Here is a 24,293-nt window from a genome sequence, read left to right as displayed (position 1 = left end):
TGACCGAGACGTGTAACCAATGGCACCCTATACCATCACGCCGGGTGATACGCCAGTATGGCCATGACGAATACACGCTTCCAATGTGTGTTCATCGCGATGTCGCCAAACACGGATACGACCATCATGATGCTGTAAACAGAACCTGGATTCATCCGAAAAAATGACGTTTTGCCATTCGTGCACCCAGGTTCGTCGTTGAGTACACCATCGCAGGCGCTCCTGTCTGTGATGCAGCGTCAAGGGTAACGGCAGCCATGCTCTCCGAGCTGATTGTCCATGCTGCTGCAAACGTCATCTAACTGTTCGTGCAGATGATTGTTGTCTTACAGACGTCCCCATCTGTTGACTCAGGGCTCGAGACGTCGCTGCACGATACGTTACAGCCATGCGAATAAGATGCCTGTCATCTCGACTACTAGTGATACGAGGCCGTTGGGATCCAGCACGGCGTTCCGTATTACCCTCCTGAACCCACCGATTCCATATTCTGCTAACAGTCATTGGATCTCGAGCAACGCGAGCAGCAATGTCGCGATACGATAAACCGCAATCGCGATAGGCTACAATCCGACCTTTATCAAAGTCGGAAACGTGATGGTACGCATTTCTCCTCCTTACACGAGGCATCACAACGCCGTTGAACTGCTGACCATTTGCATATCACCGCATCTTCTTCCTGCCGGTTAAATTTCGCGCCTGTAGCATGTCATCTTCGTGGTGTATCAATTTTAATGGCCTGTAGTGTATTATGATTGTAGCAACACGTCATTGAATTCGTTACGAAAGAATCACGCATTCTTGCAATTCTTTGGTCCATATTCTCTGGTACGCTCATAAACTAGTCCTGTTGATGTCAGAGACACCGAAAAACCTAAGTCTACGGTACGATAATAATGAATTCCATTTACCTGCACGTTTCACAATGTGCTATATTTACAATTGCTCGAAATGGCGTTCTCCAGCGTCTATGCAAGTATGGCATTGTCGCATATCATCGGCGTCTTCCGTCGAGTGTCGCCGGCAGCGAGAATTCTTGCCATATCATCTTCAGTCTCGACAGGCGTCCCGTGGAAAAGACTTTCCACATGGCGCCACAGGAAGAAATCATGTGGGGTGAGACCAGGCGAATGTGCTGACCACCCCCCTTGCCTACCCACTATTCAGTGAATGCCTGATCCAGGTGTTCACGAACGCTCAGCGACGTGGATCCCCATCACGCTGCAAGCACATCAGTTGACGTATCGTAAGTTGGATATGTTCCAAGAACCTTTGCAACGGTACGTGTATTCCACTGTCATTTCTGGATCAGTGTCCCTTGCTTCAGATTGGTGCATTTACCATCACTGAAAATTTGTAACATCATGATGGAATCACGTTCCACATAACAGAGCAGAACATAATTACATTAAATTAATACCGGACCACGCGTTGGGAAAAAAAAAGTGGAAGACGGTCAACTGCAATTCGCCCTTCTGTCAGCTACTATGATTACACAACAGTGACCAGTGCAAGTCTGTCTGTGCTGTGTCATTAACTGACACTTATTTACAACAAATCACGCCAACTACGATGCGTTTCTGATAAATCTTCAATGTGTGACGCCTTGAAACGACACGATTTCGTAGCACTCAAACGATAATACGAAAAGCACCAAATAGAAAAGGCCTTTAACCGCCACTACGTCGATACTCGTTTTATTGTAACAAGTCGTACCAAAAAGGGCACTTTTCGAGATGCTGTCAGTTTACCGGTGTTTTGAAAAAGCGTATAATCAATGCACTATCAAATATGGGCTTCAGTGCAAACGACGTGATCCAAAACGGCGTGCCCTAAGTGTTTTGCTTGCTACGTAAAAGCAGTCGTACATCTCACAGGAAACGTTCCTCTACACGAAGCCAAAACGAAACGCGTCTGATTCTGCCTTGAAAACGATCAGCAACGTGAAATTTCCCACTCCGACGTCACAAAACTCGGCCAGCTCCACGTTCTCGTTGAATTTCACCCCCCCCCCCCAACCCCCATCCCCACCACCTCCCCACAAGTCGTGTGTGGACGGCAAAAGCGTCGTGGGATTTCCGCCACACTGAGGCCCTCGAGGAAGACAGGCCGCGGCGCGTACGTGAAGAAGGTAGGCCGAGCTTCTACACCTTATTACTCGTAACGGGGTTTGTAAGTACAAACGAGAATTGCATCTTCTACTGGAAACCACTGTTATGGAATTTTAGTGTTATTTGTCCTACAATGATAGAAAGTGCATGGGCCTAATAATGATTTGTCACAGCTTTACTGCAGTGCAACAAAATTAAAATCATGTCAAAATCATTATCAGTTGCATAAAGCACCACATCTTATATGAAATGAGGACTGTTACGCAAGGAGACTAAATGCTACAAACAGGCCGATATACCATTTACGTCGACAATTGATTTTAAATTTTGTTGTGCAAGTAGTAATCAGTAAGACTTTATAATAGCAGATTCCAGTACAGGATGCAATAGTCGTTAGTACGTACACACCCAGCTGACAGTCAACAGGTTTAGAAACGCATTGTGCCTGCTGAGTTAAGCCAGCGAGTGAGCTCTGGCCTACCTTCGAGACGTACGCGCCGCGGCCTGTCTTTCTCGTGGGCCTCGCGCCACGTTGCAGTGACGTAGCTGATTAGTCTTAATTTGTTGAGGTGACCTGCCGCCCCACAACTCACGATTGCGACGCTAAACACCACATATCGCAAGTTGAACGGATTCTTTGGAGTAACATTCCTGTGATTGTTACTACTTTTGGTTCCAGTTCACTTGCAGTTCCGGCGCCCACGCATTGAAGCATGGTAATATACTTATACACCTTCCGATCTGAAGTACCCGTACACCCTACATAATGCGGAGTTGAAAACTACATGTCACGTGAGGCGGACCCTACGGTCAGTAGAGTTCATTCACTTCGAAAGTGGAGTAGTCGTTATGTCACCTGAGTAACGGATCCAACAGGGACACCTCAATCTTCTAAAGCTGTCCAAGCCAACGGTTTGTGCTGTGTGAAGAAACAATCACAGCTAAATCAAGACCACGCTGACGGACAGTTCCTTTATGAGAGGGCTGTAAATAAGAAAGCATGAAATGGACGAAAGCGAGTTCCAAAGTACTACCAGTGGTCCATCTATCAAGATGAATGTCCATGGGGAGAAAAACTAATGGGATGCAATTGTCGAGCAGTTCCCCATAAGCCCCACATTTTTATACGCTTTGCTAGAACCTAAGCGATGCTTGATGGTGCAAAGAGCAACGCAACAGGTCAGTGGAAGACTGGAAATGAGTGATTTTGAGTGATGAATCAGCTTGTGGCAACCATTGTACCAGCTAGAAAGTTGACTCTGTTGCAGACCGCAGCGTCCATCATCTACACCTTTTCTGATTTTGACTTTTTAAGAAGAAAGGGTTGCCATGTTTCCACAGACATTGACACACGTCTTGGAAAGACTCCTCTGTAGAGTTCAAACCATCATAAAGGTGCAGGGTAGGCTTACCCCATGTTAATGTTCACCAATATGTGTCCGGATACTTTTGATCAGAATATCTATTTTTCCAGTTGTTGTGAACGAGTACATATACAGAGAATGATTAGCCCACTCTTCCTCCCCTTTCACTGGGAGGAGTATTTTACCCCAGGCGGTGGAGCAACTGACATTGAGTCACTACTGAGTATGGTGGCAAATCACCTAACATGGATTAGGAGTGTTTTTGAAAACTAAGACGTAGGGAGGAGTGCTGGAGACGGGCGCTCACCTCGGGCGAGTGGTCCCGCGTCTACCGGCGGACGTTGCTGGTCCTGAGGGAGCCGCGCTGGTGCGTGGGCGGTACGTCGGAGCGCTCCAGCTCGTCTCCCGAGGACAGCTCGAGGTCCTGCATCATCTGCGCGATCTCGCGCTCCTTCTTCAGGTCCGGCCCCGAGAACTTGAGGTTGGCCAGCGAGCCGTAGGAGCGTGACCGGTGCTCCTGGCGGATGCTGTACGAGAAGGCGCGCTCGTTCAGGTGGCCCTTCTTGCGGTAGATGCCCGTGTTGAAAGGCGACGTCGACTCCTCGGCCAGGACTGCGATTTCGTCCTCGTCCGGCGACGCCTGCAAGAAGCATTTCGACTGTTACCGAGAGAGTGAAAAAATATGTCTCTGATGTAATGCCTCGCAATGAGGTTTAAAGCAATGTTAATATGGAGTCGAAAATTATGGTGCGTCTCCCTAGTTCATTGGCCAGAGTGTAACTGCTAAGCGGAAGGTGCGAGTTCGATTCCCGGGTGACCGCTACGGTCGCAGGTTCGAATCCTGCCTCGGGCATGGATCTGTGTGATGTCCTTCGCTTAGTTAGGTTTAAGTAGTTATAAGTTCTAGGGGACTGATGACCGCAGCAGTTAAGTCCCATAGTGCTCAGAGCAATTTGAACCTTTTTTTTCCGATTCCCGGTACTGCTGTGAGCGGGACACACTTAGCCTCATGATGCCAATGAGGGAGCTACTTCAATGAGACGAAGCGTCTCTAACATAACTGAAAGCGACAGCGGCCGGGAAAACAGTCCACTCAGGCCCACCCTTCCACACCATATTGGCAGAGCATGACCCTGGTAAATCGGTCCCGATTCACCCATTAAAGTCTGAAAGCAGAGCTACAGGGATTGAATAAAAATATGGAAATACCGCGAAAAATGCATGCTTGAATATGCAGGTTATGCTGTTGTACCTTACAACAAGCGGCACAGGTGCAACGTGCTCAGTATATTGCAAGTGTCAGTCGCTGTTACAACAGTGTTCTGTATAGCGGTGAGAGCATTATGTGGGAGCTAAGTGAAGGTGGCAGGGGTAAAATACAGGGAGCAAAAGGCTATTTAAAGTTTGTACAGAAACCAAATGGCAATTATAAGAGTCGAGGGGCATGAGAGGGAAGCAGTCGTTGAAAAGGGAGTGAGAGTTGTAGCCTATCCCCGATGTTATTCTATACCGAGCAAGCAGTTAAAGAAACAAAAGAAAACTGGAGTAAGAATTAAAATCCACGGAGAAGAAATAAAAACTTTGAAGTTTGCCGACGACACTGTAATTCTGTCAGAGGCAGCAAAAGACGTGGAAGGTAATTGAACGGAATGGAAAGCGTCTTGAAAGGAGGATATAAGTTGAAAATCAACAAAAGCAAAACGAGGATTATGGAATGTAGTCGAATTAAGTTACTTAATGCTGAGGGAATTATATTTGGAAACGAGACTCTTAAAAGTAGTAGAAGAATTTTGCTATTTGGGGAGCAAAATAACTGACGATGGTCGAAGGAGAAATGATATAAAATGTAGACAGGCAATGGCAAGGAAGGCGTTTCTGAAGAAGAGAAATCTATTAACATCGACTGTACATTTAAGTGTCAGGAAGTCTTTCCTGAAAGTATTTGTATGGAGTGTAGCCGTTTATGGAAGTGAAACATGGACGATAATTAGTACAGACAAGAAGAGAATAGAAGCTTTCGAAATTTGGTGCCACAGAACAGTGCTGAATATTAGATGGGTAGATGGCGATACTACGAGTAATGTGGAGGTACTGAACAGAGTTGGGGCGAAGAGGAATTTCTGGCACAACTTGACTAGAAGAAGGGATCGGTTGGCAGGACACGTTCTGTTGCATCAAGGCATCATCAGTTTAGTATTGGAGGGAAGCGTGGAGGATAAATATCGCAGAGGGAGACTAAGGCATGAATACACTAAACAGATTCAGAAGGATGTAGGTTGCAGTAGTTACTCAGAGACGAAGAAGGTTGCACAGGGTAGAGTAGCGTGCAGAGCTGCACCAAACCAGGTGGTGAAATTTTTGGTGCTTCTGTAAGCAAGATGGCCTAAGAGTTCGTTGTTTCGAAGAGGCGCCGCATGGAAGATCTATATCACATAGGTGGAAGACGGGAAACGTCATCCGTTATGTCAGAAAGTGGATGAAAGTGTGTGTTGAGTGATCGTAACGGACGTTCATTGACATTCGTTGAAGAGGACTGCGACGAAGAATAAAAGTACAGCTGCAAAATTCAGTGCAGAACTAAATGTCGTACTCGCGAACCATGTTGGCACCAAAATAACGCGAAGGGAGCACCAGAAGCTGTGGAGTCCAGTGCGAGTTGGAATTCCAAAACCAGTAACCAGTAATGCAGATGCCCGTAACAGAATAACATGGTGCCAAACCTATAAAACCTGGAATATGAGGCAATGAAAGATTGTCGTTTGTCGGATGAGTCTTATTTCCAATTTCTGTTCCGAATATCGGTTGATGTATTACATGTCGTTGCATATTAATCGATCAGCTTCCCTGTTTCGCTGACACACATTGCAACCTTCTGCCGCTAGAGGTCTCCTTGTAACATGGCAGTGCGTAACGTAACTATGTGAGTGCACGAGGAGCAGTGAGCTGTAATCGAGTTTCTAGCCGCAGGATACGTACGTCCAATTGTAACCCAAAGAAGAGTGAAAGCTGTGTACTTTAGGGACTGTTTAGACATCAGTAATGTGCGGCGTTGTGTTGTTCTGCTCGTGACGAAGGAAACGGTGGTGCTAACCTCAACGTGTGTGACAGGGCTCAGAGTAGATGACAGCGTACGGCAGCTGACAAGACTCATGGAAATCGGGTTGATGCACTCATCAGAGAAGATCGTTGGGTAACACAGACACAGATCTCAGATAAATGTGGCATATCACGAGAGCGTGCACAGGCCATCGCGGCAGAAGTGAGGTGCGGAAAACTGTGTGCAAGGTGAGCGCCCCCAATACTCACTCCTGACATCAAACATCGATCAACTACTTCTTTTGCGCTTTGAGCGTCAAAGTAATCGGTCCCTTAACGATACTGGGACCGGTGATGAAAGCTGGGTTTACTATTTTGGCACTGAAAACAAACGAACCAAAAATTTCAAGACCATGTCATCAGCAGGCAAAGTGGTCTGGGATGTTCAAGGCGTGCTGGGAAAGGGTTACGTCCTCAGTACGTATCAAGTGTCAGTCGCAATCACAAAAATGTTCTGTCTAGCTGTGAGAGCATTTTGTTGGAGCTAAATGCATCCGCAAGTGGCGAAAGTGTTCATGCTTATGTAACCAAGATGGCCTAAGAGTTTGGTGTTTCCAAGAGTCACCATATGGAAGATTTATACCTCGTACAAGGAAGACGGAAAACGTTATCCGTTATGTCTAAATGCAACTGAAAGCACGAGTTCGAAGAGTTCGCCCATGATAATACCATAACACAAGCGAGTTCTGCGATATCTGCAACAATCTGACATCTTGGGTTCACTGTAACTGATGAAACCTCCATACAATCCCAACTTGGCCCCATCCGATTTTCATCTGTTTCCTAAATGTCCTTCGAGAACCATTCTGAAGTGATAAAGCCGTGCACGCAGAGGTGCGGTTGTGGCTCCGTCAACAAAATCCAACATTCTACTTTGACTATATCAATAACTGGTCTCTCGTTGCGACAAATATGTTCGTCAGCAGTGTGACTAGTAGAGTCTTAATGAAGCTCGTTCTGTACGCTGTGAGGTCCGCCAGTTTCCGTTTTATTTATTCTGAAATGTGAACATTTTTGTTAAATGATTACAAAATTATGTGGATGTTTAGTTCAAACAATTGTTCGTTTCTTTTTGTTAATATCTTTACACTTGGTGCGCATGAATTTTCCGGATCACTTGTGTGTTATTTACTACAGGTAGCTCGTCATCCGCAACCAAACGATGTTGATGAGAAAATTTTGCTTGGAGTTAACCTATCATCTAGAATGTAATTTGGTTTGTTTCGATGTTTTCGCTCCTATATTCGTTTTTACTTATGTTTTTGTGTGGCAAGCCTTTTTATTCCTCGCACCACGATGTGTTGCTTTTGAACACAGTCTCGTATCTTCTAAAATAAATCGTAGGTTCAATATTGTCTGCCTATTCCAACATTTCTTCGAAATCCAAACTGATCTTCCACGAGATCGGCTTCTAGCAATTTTTCCACGCTTCTGTAAATAATCCGTATCAGCATTTTCCCCGACTTACTAAGTTGATAGTTCAGTAATAGTACACACGTCGGCGCTTGGTTGCTTTGATTTTGGAATTACTACACTCTTCATGAAGTCCGAAGGTACTTCGCTTGTCTCATATCTTGCACACGGGGTGGAAGAATTTTGTCGTGGCTGACTCTCCCATGGATATCAGCAGTTCCGAGGGAATGTCTTCTACTCCAGGGGCCTTGGTTCGGCTTAGTTCTTTCAGTGCACCGTCAAATCCTTCTCGCAGTATCATATCTCCCATTTGACCACTTCTATTTCTATAATATTGCCTTCACGTTCATTTCCCTTGTACAGCCCGACTATATATTCCTGTCGCCTTTCAGCTTTTCCTGCTTTGCTTGGCACTGGTTTCCCATGTCAGCTGTAATATCATAGAGCTGCTTTTTTTCTCTCTGTGGCATAGGCACGGGCTCGCGAATGTTGTAACTCGGCCGTCAAACGGTTGTGGCGTATAGATGGTCAGATGACTCCCGGTTCAGTTGTATCTAGCTGATGGGCGCGTGAGAATGCGGTCTATGGTCAATGAAGGTATGAATGCTCGTGTCCTGGCATGAGGTGCTGCCATTACGCGATCTGGGCTCTGCTAAAATGGTTGCAAGTAGGTCCGTTTGTCCGGCTGCATGGAGCAATGGTAGGTACACTTTATGTGGACATCCTTTCAGACAATTTGTACGGCTTTTTGGAATTATAGTGCCCTGACTTCAATACGGCTCACCAGAACAACGTGACATGTGATTGCTCTTTGATTACACGCAGGTGGACTGATTTGCCGACGCCCCCTTTCCTCCATCACCTGACCTGAATCAAAGAGACCATTTATGGGTTGCTGTCAACTCGATGAAACCCAATGCCACTACCGTAAGACCAGTTTTTAGTAACACTGGATGCGTGAGTCAGTATCTTCTGAATGATTCGAACGTCTCGCATAGTCAACGTCTCGCCGTGATTCGGCAGGGTTGAGGGCTGCGCTAATAACAACACCGTCTAGTGCTTTCCGATTATCTAGTGCTTCGTGTATTTCGGTTTCCAGCTATGTCAACTACAGGGTGAGTATTGTAAAATCAAACCCATAGATTAACTGCTTCAGAAATTACCGTTATGCTGGAATTAAATTTTATGAGTGATACGTAATTTAAATTTTGCATTTATTAACATTGTTGTTACACAGAATGCGAAATGGCCACGCTGGGCATCGAGGGGTTTTACCAATTGCTTTAATTTCCCGTGAAATGTTCACCTTCAGTCCATCAGTATTGTGGAGATTAGTTGCATAAACTCTCTCCTTCAAGTAGCCGGAAAGGGAAAAAAAGTGCGCGTGCACAGCTCTGGGGAACGTGGAGGTTACTTTCCACCGCTCACAGCTCGTTCATTTGTGAAAGCTGCATGAGCACGAGTCAGTGAAACGTCCCATGTGTGAAAAGTAGCTCTGTCTCGTTGGAAGGAACTGTATTATTTTTCACTGTCAGTTAATTGTGCACAGAACTCTTCGGTGGTCGCGAGATATATATATGAGTAATGATGGTCCGGTAAAAAACTACTGATCTCACTCTACGATTACCGGAAACTGCACAGGATGCACCAATTTTCTTATCGTGGAGTGGACTCTCAAATATCTCGGAATCATCGCCATTCAGTGCTACACTAACTGGCATGCCGCGATAAAAGAAACAATGCCTAGTCTGACATGAAATAGGACGTCTCGTCTACCTGTCGACGAACAATGTATTCAAGAAGCCTGTTGCAATAATCAATTCGTTTCCCTTTGTCTACCTCCTTCAGTTTATGCACAGTTATGAGACTGTCTGGTTTCATTTAAACTCTACATCTACGTGACTACTCTGCTATTCACAATAAAGTGTCAGGCAGAGGTTTCAGTGAACCACCTTCAAGCTGTCTCTCTACCGTTCAACTCCCGAACGGCGCGCGAGAAAAACGAGCACTTAAATTTTTCTGTGAGAGCACTGATTTCTCTTATTTTATCGTGATGATAATTTCTTCCTATGTAGGTGGGTTCGAATAGAATGTTTTCGCAATCGGAGGACAAAACTGGTGATTGAAATTTCATGAGACGATCCCGTCGCAACGAAAAACGCCTTTGTTTTAGTGATTGCCACTGCAACTCAAGCATCATGTCTGTGGCTCGAACTTCCCTATTTCGCAATTATACTAAACGAGCGGCCCTTCTTTGAACTTTTTCGATGTCATCCGTCAATCCCACCTGATGCGGATCCCACACCGCACAGCAGTACTCCAGAATAGGGTGGACAAGTGTAGTGTAAGCAGTCACTTTAGTGGACCTGTTGGACCTTCTAAGTGTTCTGTCAATGAATCGCCGTCTTTGGTTTGCTCTACCCACAACATACCTATGTGATCGTCCGATTTAGGTTATTTCTAATTGAAATCCCTATGTATTTAGTTGAATTTACAGCCTTCAGATTTGTGTGTCTTATCACGTAATCGAATTTTCCTTTAGTACTCATGTGAATAACTTCACACTCTTCTATATTCAGGGTCAATTGCCACTTTTCGCACGACACAGATATCCTATATAAATCATTTTGCAATTTGTTACGGTTATCTGATGACTTTATATGACGGTAAATGACTGCATCATCTGCAAACAATCTAAGAGGGCTACTCAGATTGTCTCCTATGTCCTTAATATATATCAGGAATAATTGAGGGCCTATAACACTTCCTTGGGGAACACCAGATATTACTTCTGTTTTACTCGATGACTTTCCCTCTATTACTACGAACTGTGACCTTTCTAACAGGATATCAGGAATCCAGCAGCACAACTGAGGCGATATTCCACAGCCAGGCAGTTTCGTTAGAAGACGCTTGTGAGGAACGTCGTCGAAAGCCTTCTGGAAACCTAAAAATATGGAATTAATTTGACTTCCCTTGTCGATAGCACTCATTACTTCATGAGTATAAAGAGCTAGTTGTGTTTCACAAGAACGATGTTTTCTGAAATCGTGCTGACTATGTGTGAATAAATCGTTTTCTTCGAGGTAATTCATAATGTTCGAACACAGCATATGTTCCAAAACTTTACTGCAAATCGACGTTAGTGATATGGGCCTGTAATTCAGCGGATTAGTCCTATTTCCCTTTTTGGGTAATGGTGTGACTTGAGCAATTTAGGTACGGAATTTTCTGTGAGCGGGTTGTTGTATATAATTGCTAAATAGGGAGCTATTGTATCAGCATATTCTGAAAGGAACTTGACTGGTATACAATCTGGACCGAAGGCCTTTCCTTTGCCACAACGAGCATATCTACTTCTATGTTTCTTATCTTCGCAGTTGTTCTTGATTGTAATTCAGGAATATTTACTTTGTCTTCTTTGGTAGGAGTTTCGGAAAACGGCGTTTAATAACTCTGCTTTAGTGGCACTGTCATCAGTGAATTCACCGTTGCTATTGTGCAGTGAAGGTATTGATTGGGTCTTGCCACTGGTGTGCTTTATATATGACCAGAATCTCTTCGTTTTCTCCCTGATTCCGAGACATAGTTTCGTCATGGAAATTATTAAAATCATTTCGCATTGAAGCACGCGCTGTATTTCGAACTTCTCCAAACTTTGCCGATCTTGGGGAATTCGCGTTCTTTTAAATTTGGCATGCCTCTTTCGTTGCTTCTGCAACAGCGACCTGACCCGTTTTGTGTATCATGGGGGATCAGTACCATCACTTATTAATTTATGTGGTATATATCTTTCAACTACCGTCGATACTGTCTCTCTTTTCTACGCTTACGTCATCGGATCAGAAGAAGTGAAGACTGACTCTTAAAAAGGAGGTAAGATCATTTTTATTCATGAAGAATTTTACGACAAGATACGTATTTAACACCAGATTTTTTGGGCTAACTTGAATACTGATTTTTTCGACTGGCAGAATTTTCAGTATCGGCAATGGCCTGTGGAGTAATTTTCGTTTTGCATTTGGCACCGAATCTGTAGTGTGCCGTACTTTTCTAGCTAAATACCGCATTCTGCTCTTCACTGGGATACTGGTATTCGCAAATTTTTCTACGATCACTTGACGTGTTTCTTCAGACGACTGACAACGATTACACGCCTTAACTATACTTGTGGCTAGCATCTCCCGAACTGGACAAGGCATTTTACAAAAATACAGCTTTATTGCCGATACTGCACTGCAATGAAACGTACATTGCACTGACGAACAACCATCCGACGAACGGCAACAACAATCAGTAGTAACATATAAATCCGCTAATAGCGCTAGTTGTGCGAGACTCTTTCATAAGTGGTTTCTGGTAGCTGTTTCATTGTAGGCTTATTCTGTAGTTCAAACTCCGTTATCTTTCGGCCAACCGCTCTTTGGCCATTAGTGCCACGTGCATAACAGCACTCTATAACCGTGCCGCTGGTCGATAGGTCACTGACGCCGACTCTGTCTCCACCTACGGGATGCTGAGTGGTTCAAAAAAATGGCTCTGGGCACTATGGGACTTAACATCTGAGGTCGTCAGTCCCCTAGAACTTAGAACTACTTAAACCTAACTAACCTAAGGACATCACACACATCCATGCCCGAAGCAGGATTCGAACCTGCGACCTTAGCAGTCGCGCGGTTCCGGACTGAAGCGCCTAGAACCGCTTGGCCACAACGGCCGGCGAATGTGAGTGGTGATTGATTTTGTAACTTAACGTTTTCGGACAAAATAATTTAGGTGAGTAGTTTAGCAAAATGATACAGCGGACTCTTTGGTAACAACTCAATCCAGCAAAGCATATAGTAGACAGACAGACGTGCACCGATCATTTATTTACTGTCTAATTAGTATAGTGGAGCTCATCAGTGGAGCTTGATGTTGCGACAGTCAAATTCGTTACTGTATAATCATGTTATGCACAAGTGCTTGTTTAATACGAAATATTCTGTGTGCAGTTGCCTTTCCTAGTCGAGAGTGGTTTAAAACTTCATCCAGTTAGAGTTCTGGTTTTTCAAATATTCTGTAATGAATACTACTTAGTGGATTCCTGCTCGCACAGTTGTAGTAAGAAACGAGGCGAGTTTTCGACTTTCTTTGTGTAGAAAAAAAATTATTTCCGGTAATCAACTGTGAATTTTCTAAGAAAAACATTGCAGGGCCCATGCAAATATCTCCAACAATACATTCTTATTCTCTTTTCTTCTTCTTTTCATTTTGATTTGTTCCAGCTCTGCCACAATACTCATTGTTGTGAGACATTTTGTTTCATTCGATCTCGTTTTGAGAATCATCTCACAGGAGGATATCTACAGCAGCTGACATATGTCCATCAATTATATAGTGTCTGAAAACGTATCTGCTTGTCTGTCATAGTACTAAATTATTGGCGAGGTATGAACTAGCCCTGCGGCATTTCAGCACTCCACCCTGCTTCAAAATCGCAACGACTGGGCCCACACCATAGCTGACCATTATCTTCATTTGGGATGTTATCAGATATCTATTTGTATTTTCAGGTAGCTTTCCCCCAACATCAACAGCTATAATAGTGAAAAAAAGAAGACGTGCACGTTACTTATATGCCTGGTGTTAGCAGAACGAATAATAATTTCTGTCTAAAGGCGTTAGGCTCTTAGGCCAGGGCGTACCACACCAGTTGGGAGTTTTGTGGACTGACATACAGCCAATGTTCTAGCCGCAGTGGTAAAATTGGTACCCATCAGACCACGGAAGTTAAATACTGTCGAGCGTGGCTAGCACTTGGATGGGTGACCATTCAGGCCTGTCGAGCGCTTTTGGCAAGTGGGGTGCACTCAGCTCTTGTGAGACCATTTAAGGAGTTACTTGACTGAGAAGTAGTGGCTCTGGTCGCAAAAGTTGGCAATGCTGGGAGAATGGTGTGCTGATCACAAGTCCCTACATATCCAATGACGTTTTCGGATGAGGTGACATGGCTCTCTGTCGCTACCTTTGGGCCTCCCCACGTTTGTTTGGACAGAGTCACAGAGAACTGCATACCCACCGATAGTTTACGAAGTTTATATTGGCATCCGACCGCTTTCTTTTCTATATTTGTTTTATGACTGTTCCTTAATCCAGTACAGATACCAAAACAATATCAGTACAAAAAAGGCTAACGCATACATTATAAAATGTTGATTGTAGAGAAAAGCCCTTGTAGTGAGGTAGATGTTAAAATTGTCATCTCTTTGCCACTCATAGGGTTTTAGATCTAACGTCCAGCTTATTTTTATGAGATATGTAGCGGTAGTTACTGAATGAGGACAAACAGCATGAAACGATGATCCCAAACAGGATAAGGAACCAAAAAGGTCATATGGTCATACGGCCATTAACGTGTTTGATTGGAGATACAGCCGCATGATGGTAGAGAGAAAAGATTGTTCACAGTGAATCCTGGTATCAGGACTCGGCAGGTGGTCCATCAGTATGTGCATCATTCTCCATGAGAACTGCAACTATCTGTACGATTTGCAACACTTGCAGGCCTTATTACCTATGGATTTGTCTCTGTGATGACAGTTTGGCCACTGTTGCTGGGATTTCTATCACCCATCCTACTTGCAAATGAAGCTACTTTTATGAAGGTATCATTTATAAAGATATCATCAACCTCCCCACCACTCACCTGTGGGCTACAGAGAATCCCTATGGTGAGGCGGCAGGAAACAATCACCATCAATGTTGTTTGTAGAGATTATGAGCAGCCACCTTCCACAGGCTGCACAGGTGAGGCATATTTGCACTTACTGTGGATGACCATGCCAGAAACACTGAGGTGTGTAAACAAACTGCTGCATCATGCTTGATGTTTAAGTTATTATTTCTTTATACTGACAATAAATTAGACAGGCGGTAGCCACACATATCACTGTATATACCTGAAAAGTTATATCGTTGTACGACACACAGTTCTGGCAATACAATGTCATAAATATTGACTCCCATGAAAATTAAACTTTCCAGGATTACTAGAGATACAGGTGAAATGTGAGTGCAAATGTGTCTGAAATACGTTAAATATATGTGAGAAATATAGTTATCCTATTTAAACATGTGTGTACACAGGCAAAGCCATGACAAAAATCTCCTCCTAAAGTGCTGGAACTACTTTGATCAAATTTGTTACACAAATATGATATGGAAAAAAGTCAGGTGGGGGTGAGACCGTTAACGTGGGGGAGAAAGGAAAAGGAGGGGATGGACAGAGAGTGAGGGGAAGAAATAGATTTGCACAGATAGGAGGATGAGGACAGAGGAAGAGGTGAAGAGTGGAATGAACAAAGGGGTGTGGAGTGGATGGACAGAGAAATGAAAGAGGAGGAAGGGGACAGAGACAGGGGGAGGAACAGAGAGAGAGAGAGGGAAGGAGGAGATGAACAGACAGAGGTGGGGAGGATGAAATGGTTAGAGGAAGAGAAGTGGAAGATTAACTTCTCATGGTTGAGATTCACAGTCATACATTTTCACGCCAACTGACTTAGCTCCACATGTTGTCAGTGCAGGAGAACTTGTATGTGTGATAGATTATTAGAATGATGGTATCGACAGTTCAGTATATATTTAACAACATATTACGGTGTAACAAGTGTCGTACTGATTGGATCTTGTGGGACTCTCACAGTCAAAAGGCTGCACTTTGACAACGACATGTACTCAAGTCAGATAGTTTTATATTCTGACAGAATTTAACTTTGCAGTCATCGTCATCATCATTTAAGACTGATTATGCCTTTCAGCGTTCAGTCTGGAGCAGTATCCCCCTTATAAAATTCCTCCATGATCCCCTATTCAGTGTTAACATTGATGCCTCTTCTGATGTTAAGCCCATTACTTCAAAATCGTTCTTAACCGAATCCAGGTACCTTCTCCTTGGTCTACCCCGACTCCTCCTACCCTCTACTGCTGAACCCATGAGTCTCTTGGGTAATCTTGCTTCTCCCATACGTGTAACATGCCCCACCATCTAAGCCTGTTCGCCCTGACTGCTACATCTATAGAGTTCATTCCCAGTTTTTCTTTGATTTCCTCATTGTGGACACCCTCCTGCCATTGTTCCCATCTACTAGTACCTGCAATCATCCTAGCTACTTTCATATCCTTAATCTCAACCTTATTGATAAGGTAACCTGAATCCACCCAGCTTTCGCTTCCATACAACAAAGTTGGTCGATTGAACGGTGCACACATAACTTAGTATTGGTACTGACTTCCTTCTTGCAGAAGAGAGTAGATCGTAGCTGAGCGCTCACTGCATTAGCTTTGCTACACCTCGCTTCCAGCTAACTTTGCAGTGTTACTTGAAAATTGCAATAGTAACAATAAATATTTTATACAGTCAACAGTGATTATGATGTCTTTTAAGAAGAGGAAGAGATGGGTCGAAAGATAGAGAAAGGAAAACTGAGGACATGAACATGGAGAGAGGGGCTGGAGGAGATGGACAGAGAGAGGTGGGAGGAGAAGATAGCGGGAGATGGACAGTGGGGAACGAAGCACACGGGGTAGGTGCAGATGGGCACAGAGAGGGAGCAGGAGGAATTGGAGAGGGGCAGGAGGGAATGGACAAAGAGTGAGGGGTTGAAGAGCTGCACAGAGAGATGGAATGGAGGTGGAAAGTGAAGGGGTTGCCTGGATATTCATTTATTCCATTCTCCAGTCCATCTCCTTCTCTCCCCCCCTCCCCCCCCCCCGCCACCCCTTCTCTATCTCTCCATGGTTAATGATGGAGAGAGGGGGGGGGAGAAGGAGAAGGACTGGAGAATGGAATAAATGAATATCCAGGCAACGCCGTGTGCTCAACTTGAATAAAATAAAAGAACAGCATTCCAGAAGCCACCTGTAAATAGATGCAGCCACTAGCCAACTGATCGCCATGTTGGTTTCAGTATATGATCCCACGCGCTTTGTACGAAGACTACGGACTGAGGCCGGCTGTAGCGCGCCACGGAATGAGAAGGACAGCAGGAACTCACCCCTCCACCGTTGACGAGCACGTGCGGGGGCGGCGGCTGCACGGGCATCGACACGGGGACCGGCAGGACGGCGGGCGGCGGCGCCACCACGGGCCCCGCGCCCTTGTGCTTGGCCGCCTTCTTCTTGGCGTGCCGGCCCGGGTGCTCGACGGTGGCGTACTGCTGCATGAGGTACGCCTCGTGCGGGAAGTGCGCCGGCTGGAAGGAGGCGACGGGGCTCATGGGCCGCGCCGACGGCATGTAGACGGGCTCCTCGACGGGCAGCACGACGGGGCCCGGGCCGGGCGGGGGCGCGTGGCGGCGGCGGCCGGTGCCCGGGTGGTGCGGCGCGGCCACCGGTGCCAGCAGCGGCACCGGCTGCAGCACCACCTTGCCGCCGCCCGCCTTCGCCTTGGCCTGCTTCGGCCTGCCGGGCAGCGTCGCCAGCACCAGCGGCGGGCCCGGGGGCGGCGGGCCCGCCGGCGCGTAGTGGTGCGGGTGCGGGTGGTGGTAGCCGTTGGCGTGCCGCAGCAGCGAGCCGCTCCCGTTGGCGAACCGGTGCTGGCTCTGGTGTGGCTGCTGGTGGTGGTGGTGGTGATGGTGGTGGTGGTGGAGCGCGCCGCCGCTCATCGAGCTGTGTGGCCGCAACAGCGATCCGCCGCCGCTCATGCCGTTCAGCAACATCAGGTTGTCCACGCTGCCACCTGTAGGTTGACAACCGGCATATTACCAGCTTCAGTTTCCGGCACAGAATCGCAGAGGAAACTTGTGACTGTCACACTATTAACTGATTACGCCCTTTAGCAGTACACTAAATAGCAAGGATTCCTTCCTCATCAAAATGTTATTGTTCATTATACAACGTAAGCTTTCAAGGTCGGTCCCGAATTCACTTGAAACTTGGACTCATAGGTAATGTTCGATGTGGTGTCGGCAGAAGAGCCAACACAGTGTTACAAGTAGAGGCCGAAATGCACGCGCTTTAGCTCACGCAGGCTGGCGTGAGGAGGGAAGAACTATACCGACGTGAGGTCTGGAACATGACAAGGAATTAGAATTCAGAAAGCGGACGTAATTATTTGATGCTTAACTTTAATCCATTAATGATGAACGCCGCTCTTGACGGTACATGATTCACAATATTATCTGTTCAGAATATAGTAACTGAATACGGCGCCTTGCTAGGTCGTAGCAAATGACGTAACTGAAGGCTATGCTGAACTGTAGTCTCTGCAAATGAGAGCGTATGTACACAGTGAACCATCGCTAGCAAAGCCGGCTGTACAACTGGGGGCGAGTGGTAGGGAGTCTCTCTAGACTAGACCTGCCGTGTGGCGGCGCTCGATCTGCAATCACTGATAGTGGCGACACGCGGGTCCGACGTATACTAACGGACCGCGGCCGATTTAAAGGCTACCACCTAGCAAGTGTGGTGTCTGTCGGCGACACCACATTCGACGTATAAGACTTTCCCCTAGCGTTACATGGTGGTGTTAGGCCCGAAGTTTCGAGTGAAGAAATGTTATTGTTGATTATTTCAGCAATGATTCACTTGAGCGTCGCTGTTATGCAAGTAACTCGCCATAGGTCGATCTCTGACACAGTCGAAACTTTCCATTGTGAAAGTAGGATTAAAATACCTACAATTGAAAGAATAACAGCACTCGGTCACTATTTTTAACAAATTAACCTGGTTTCAACACTGCTAAGAGTGTCTTCCTCAGAATTTAAATCAAATAATAATCTATATTCTATGACATGGTCATAGAATTATGGCTAAAGACGTATAATAGGGTGTAAGTACGGAGTCATCGTGAAAGACAAGCAGTACTTATATGTCATTTATAAAATAATAAATATGTTAAAAGGGCATTAGTCATAAAGATATTTAACATAAAGAAAACTGTGATGGCGAGCCACTGAGGACTGCTCGTTACTTGCATGGTGCAGGTTGGAAAACGGAACTAATGCCCTTTTCGCTACGCACAAAAGTGATCTTCAAACGCACCTCCACCCCAACACTCATCCCTCACAAGTCAGGATTTCTGATACGTTGTTCCTGGCACTGCCTCCGACTATACGAACTATTCCCTATATTCGACGTTTTCTGGTCTCTAATGAGGGTATTACGCCACCAGCATAGTCGCCTATTTAGTTAACTTTATTAATTCAAACGCTACCGTCATGGTAACGAACAGAAAACGGCTTTTTTTAATGTTACTTAAAACTAATTGCATTGACAGTTCGATCCGAAAGACAACACAGCAGTTTTTTTAGTCAGACGGCCAGACAAATACAACGATGTAGTTGTTTATTTTATGCTGTTAAAATTCACTAAACTGTTAGGTAAAATTTACACGAACGTCAGTTTTACAATTTCTAAATGTCCGGCTAAGCTAATGGCGTACAAGGCACGTCATTGAAGACCAAAGAACGCCGAATGTGGGAAAATCGTTCTGCACTAATTTTTGTACAGTTGAAGGAGGGAGTGCCATGAACAACATACTAGAAATCCTATGTGTGAGAATGGCGGTGGGTTTGAAGGTCACTTTTTAATAGCTCGGCAAAAACGTATCCCAGTACAATATTAAATTTCCTACAAAAAGGTTCTATACAATTTTTTGTTGGCCTAATAGTTTGCGTGAAGTTAAATTTAGTTTAGCTTAGTTCAATTAGTTTACTGTATTCAAATTTTGTACCGGAATTCGTTTTCGCTAAAGGCCATAGTTTTCGAATTATTCAAGAGAAACGTACAAAAGTGGCCTTAAAACATGTTGTTCTTGAATAACTCGAAAACCGTGGCCTCCAGCAAAATGTAACCCAGTACAAAATTTAACTACATTAAATTTCCTGCAAAAATGTCCTGTTCATTTTTTCCGTAAGGCTTTCCTGCAGAAAGGTATTGTTCATTTCTTACGTAGGGCTCCTAGTTTGCACATAGCAAGCGAGAGAAAAATGGCAATCTCGCGCATGGTTTTTGAAGGCATTGCGGATGACATAAAACCTGTTGGTAGAGAGAGGCACCTGAATCATCCCGTGTGTCATGACGCGCATATTACCCAGACAACATTCGTGTAGTGTTTCATAATGAGATAAACGTGATTCCAAACTATTCTAAGCTTTTTCTAGCTTTCAGCCCCACAAAATAATTAAAACAAAAAATTCTATCATTTACTGTATTGTATTTTCGCTGTTCACGCAGTAAAGTTTCAGCATCAGGCACCATGGTTTATTGTTACATTCGCTACACAGATCGCATACAGTATACATATATACCCATCAAGACACGCACAAGATTATTTCATTGCACACTACATAGTTTTTTTTTTTTTTAATGTGTGTGAAATCTTAAAAGACTTAACTGCTAAGGTCATCAGTCCCTAAGCTTAGGCACTACTTAACCTCAATTATCCTAAAGACAAACACTCACACCCATACCCGAGGGAGGACTCGAACCTCTGCCGGTACCAGCCGCACAGTCCATGACTGCAGCGACTCAGACCGCTCGGCTAATCCCACGCGGCTACATAGTTTAGGAATATGTAATCCGAATCTAATAAAACCAAGATAATTATGTTATTGCGTCTTCCGCCATAAGGATTTTACATACTTAACGTCAAATACTTAACTCGTTTACTGATTTGCAATCAGACGTATGAAGCTTTTTCATACAGGGAAGTTTGATTCCTTAACGAATAGGGGCTGGCAGTGGGGAAGGGGTTTGCTGGTGTTCTGACAATGGACCAAGCTGAATCACGTCAATAAAGTTAATGACCTGAAGTAGTGTGCTCACTTATGCCACAAAGTGACTACAAAGCTTATTAACGTTACGTGTCAACGCAATTACTACGATACATTAGACAGAGGCTGAGATAATAAGCTGACCTGCTCTCTGTGCTTACGGGGAACTGGAAAAAAATAATCATAGAAGTTCAGGTGGATTGCGCGCTGTCAAGTGGCACCCGAAGAGGAGCTTATTACAGACATGTCATTGCGGTCCACAACAAAAATCTCGTGTACGAGAAAAGAAACGAAAGTACTACAGCAAATAAGTGTACATAGTGAATATGTTCTCTTACTGGTACTTGCCGTTAGAATCGGGACCATTCGAATCCACACTGTCCTATATTCGCTCCTTCTGCAGCTCAGAACATTCCTGTATGCCGTTTTCCGCCAGAATGCGCTGGTACTCCACTGTTTCTATCTTCTGGCGTGGGAGAGCGTAATAAAGTGTGTAGAAAACCGTTCGTCCACTGTCACTGAATTGATCGACTTATTTGAAACTTGTCATGACGTTATTATGAAGCGATGCAATTATTTTTTTGTACCTCTATGTACAAAATAAATTAGTTGTGAGTAAATACAAATATCACAGAGACATGAGGTATCAATGGACTGGTGATGTAGCGTCGTAGCCAAATATCATATAAAGTCTTACATTTTACTCAGAATAATGAAACTCGTATATCGCTAAAACTAGATTAGTATGACAAGAAGTAAGTTGGAATTTCAGAGGCATGATGAAAATTAAGTGGACCGGGAGGAAAAGAGGTTCTGCGCAGAACTGTCGGAGAAAGGAATATTAGATAATACATGTGTTAAGAAATCCCTAAAGGAAGCCGAAGAGGATAACAGTTGTATAAGAAGACATATGTTTAAATACATCCAGCAAATAACTGAGGACGTTGGGTGTTTGTGCAACTCTGAGATGGAGAAATTGGCAAGAGAGAGAAAATAATGACAAAAACCTGTATGAAGGCTATGACAAAAAGAATATAATCAAAATGTATATTGGACACTAGAAAGAACATATGAAAAAGAAACAGCTTGGTTGAAGTTCTACAAGACGTTGGCCGTCGAACGGCTTGTATGTGGCACAGAGAATTCCCAATGAACGAATAATCCAGACTGTAGAGCTAGTATTCTGTAAGCCACTTGCACACTGATGAATTACATTCCCTTGAGATTCACCAGTTGACTTCCAACGTAGCATATGTGAGTTATGCATGCATGTTATCATTCAACTTCAGATCGTTCCGGATAGTGACTCATAGGTACTTTAATGTAATTACTGTTTCCAGTGACCTGTCGCTAATAGTATAATCGAGAAGTTGTCGACTTCTTCGCAGATATTTGCGCAATACGTCACATTTAGTTATGTTTAGGATCAGCTACCAGTCCCTGCACCGTTCAGTTCACAGTATCCTGGCCACGTTGTCATTGGTTTTGGACATATTAGAACGAGAGTAATAGTCTGTTACCCAGTCGTGTCGAGACACACGTATTAGTTGTGATATCCGCCAAATACTTAACTTTTCGTATATCCATAATTGAAATGGACGATTTGGGACGTCAGCTAGTATAATATATGTTAAAAAATGACGAAATTCCTCCAGCTGTATTAAGGTGTTGGTTTTATTGGCGACTAGTTTCGATGTTGTTACAACACCATCTTCAGGCCCATACTTCTTGACTACTAGTTACTACCTGCCTTGCGCATGGTACACGCCTATCTCTGCACTGCCTACTAGTGTTAGACACATACGGTTGCTGTCAACAAGTATGGGTCTGAAGATGGTGTTGTAACAACGTCGAAACTAGTCGCCAATAAAACCAACACCTTAATACAGCTGGAGGAATTTCGTCATTTTTTAACAAATACTTAACTAGACCTAAGGAATCGTATTTCTGTTGGTTTGGTGCATATGTCCGTAGCGTTTTTCCGTAAGTTTCTTATAAACACAAAAGACACACGTAACACAGATTTTAGTCATCATTAATATATTCTCCTTCATTATTTACAACAGTCTGCCAACGCCAAGGTAACTTTTCGATTCCGCGACTGCAGAAATCGCGCACTTTTGAGGCGGAGAATTCATTGAGCCATGTTCGCAGCGCATTTTCATCCGGAAAGGAAGATCCTTGAAGGTTGTTCGATAGAGAGCGGAAAAGGTGAAAATCTGAGGGCGCAAGATCAGGTGAATGAGGTGGCTGCGTAATGACTTCCCATCCCAAATCCTGTATACCGTTTTTTACAGTCTAGCAGAATGCGGGCGGCGATTATCGCGGAGCAGCATCACCTCACATAGACTTCATGGTCGTTGGATTGGTTCTGCAAGACGTCTCAGTTGTTGACAATAAGTGTTAGCAGTGGTGGCCATACCTCAGGAGGGAAGCAATTCATAGCACACCATGCCGCCGCTGTTCCACCAGATACTTGACACTACCTTTCGTAGATGGTCTCAGGTCTTTGTATGGGGAGTTGCTGCTTTGTACGGGCTCAACCACTCATTTAGTTTCCTTATATTAGCATAAAACCACCATTTCTCATCACCAGTAACGACAGAGGATAGGAATGATCGGTGTTCTATATGAGCCGCTCGAGCATGGCCACCCTCTGATTTTTGTGATTTTGGCTATGAGCAAGTGGTACCCGTACGCCCGATTTTTGAACCTTCTCCAATGCATGCAGATGTCGCAAAACGGTGAAAAGATCACAGTTCACCGAATTTGCCATTTCTCGAGTACACTGACGTGGACCATTGTGGATTACCACGTTTGAACCATCTTCATCAAGCCCCGAAGGTATTACTGAAAGTGGTGACTAATTAACGTCAAAAGACTCTCCTTAACATGAGAAAGCCATTTCCTTGCAGTGCTCTGTCCAATTGCATTATCCCCACTCAGGGCGAAAATGTTTCTGACTGCCTCCGCAGCTGTCATCCCTCCACTGAACTCAAGCAGAAGAGTATGTCGGAAATGTTCCGATTTCTCCACTTGGCACTCCATTTACTAGCGTCCCCAGCTCCACTCACTATCTCCAGATGACAAAATGACAATGTGTAAACTCAAATAGCAACAGTGAACTACAAAAAAAATGACAATCAATATATATATCCACAGCCGCCGGAATACCAACATGCAAAACAAAAACTCTCCGAACTTATGCACAGGCCTATATTACTAACGTGCGTCTACTAACATTCTGCGTGGTGTCTGTTTGTTCTAAGTCGTGTCTCCCTTCTACTTTCGCGCAACGACGCTCTGAGCGTGTTTTTTTAGGGAATTGACTAGTTTGAACCTGGGACCTGTTCCTGGTAAGGAGACGCCAGACCGCACATGACATGTAGAGTTCAGAAGAGTTCAGTGAGACTAGCGATGATATAATTAAATACTTAATGATTTCAGCGTCAGCGCCACTGCACTCCCTATAAAAGAATCTTAATACTAACTAAGTTTAGTGGAAGGGGTTCAACGCTTTCCTATTTTTAGTTAGCTGGTAAAATAACGCCGAA

The 24,293-nt window shown here is 44.4% G+C and overlaps 1 protein-coding gene across 1 annotated transcript in view; it reads right to left on the bottom strand.

Annotated features, from left to right (window-relative positions):
• LOC126418791 (uncharacterized) overlaps nt 1-24,293 on the bottom strand; it is a 120,116-nt gene that overhangs the window by 36,895 nt on the left and 58,928 nt on the right. Inside the window, exons 4-5 of the mRNA XM_050085721.1 lie at nt 17,020-17,702; nt 3,783-4,115 (exon numbers count right to left, since the gene is read on the bottom strand). Of these exons, the coding sequence (XP_049941678.1) occupies nt 3,804-4,115; nt 17,020-17,702 (995 nt within the window). The 3' untranslated portion in view covers nt 3,783-3,803. The remainder of the gene's footprint in view (nt 1-3,782; nt 4,116-17,019; nt 17,703-24,293) is intronic.

Source organism: Schistocerca serialis, chromosome 9, assembly GCF_023864345.2.
Source record: "Schistocerca serialis cubense isolate TAMUIC-IGC-003099 chromosome 9, iqSchSeri2.2, whole genome shotgun sequence".
In the NCBI taxonomy this organism is placed as follows: Eukaryota; Metazoa; Arthropoda; class Insecta; order Orthoptera; family Acrididae; genus Schistocerca; species Schistocerca serialis.
The sequence above is the reverse complement of the archived record's forward strand: the minus strand, read 5'-3'. Positions and strand labels throughout refer to the sequence as shown.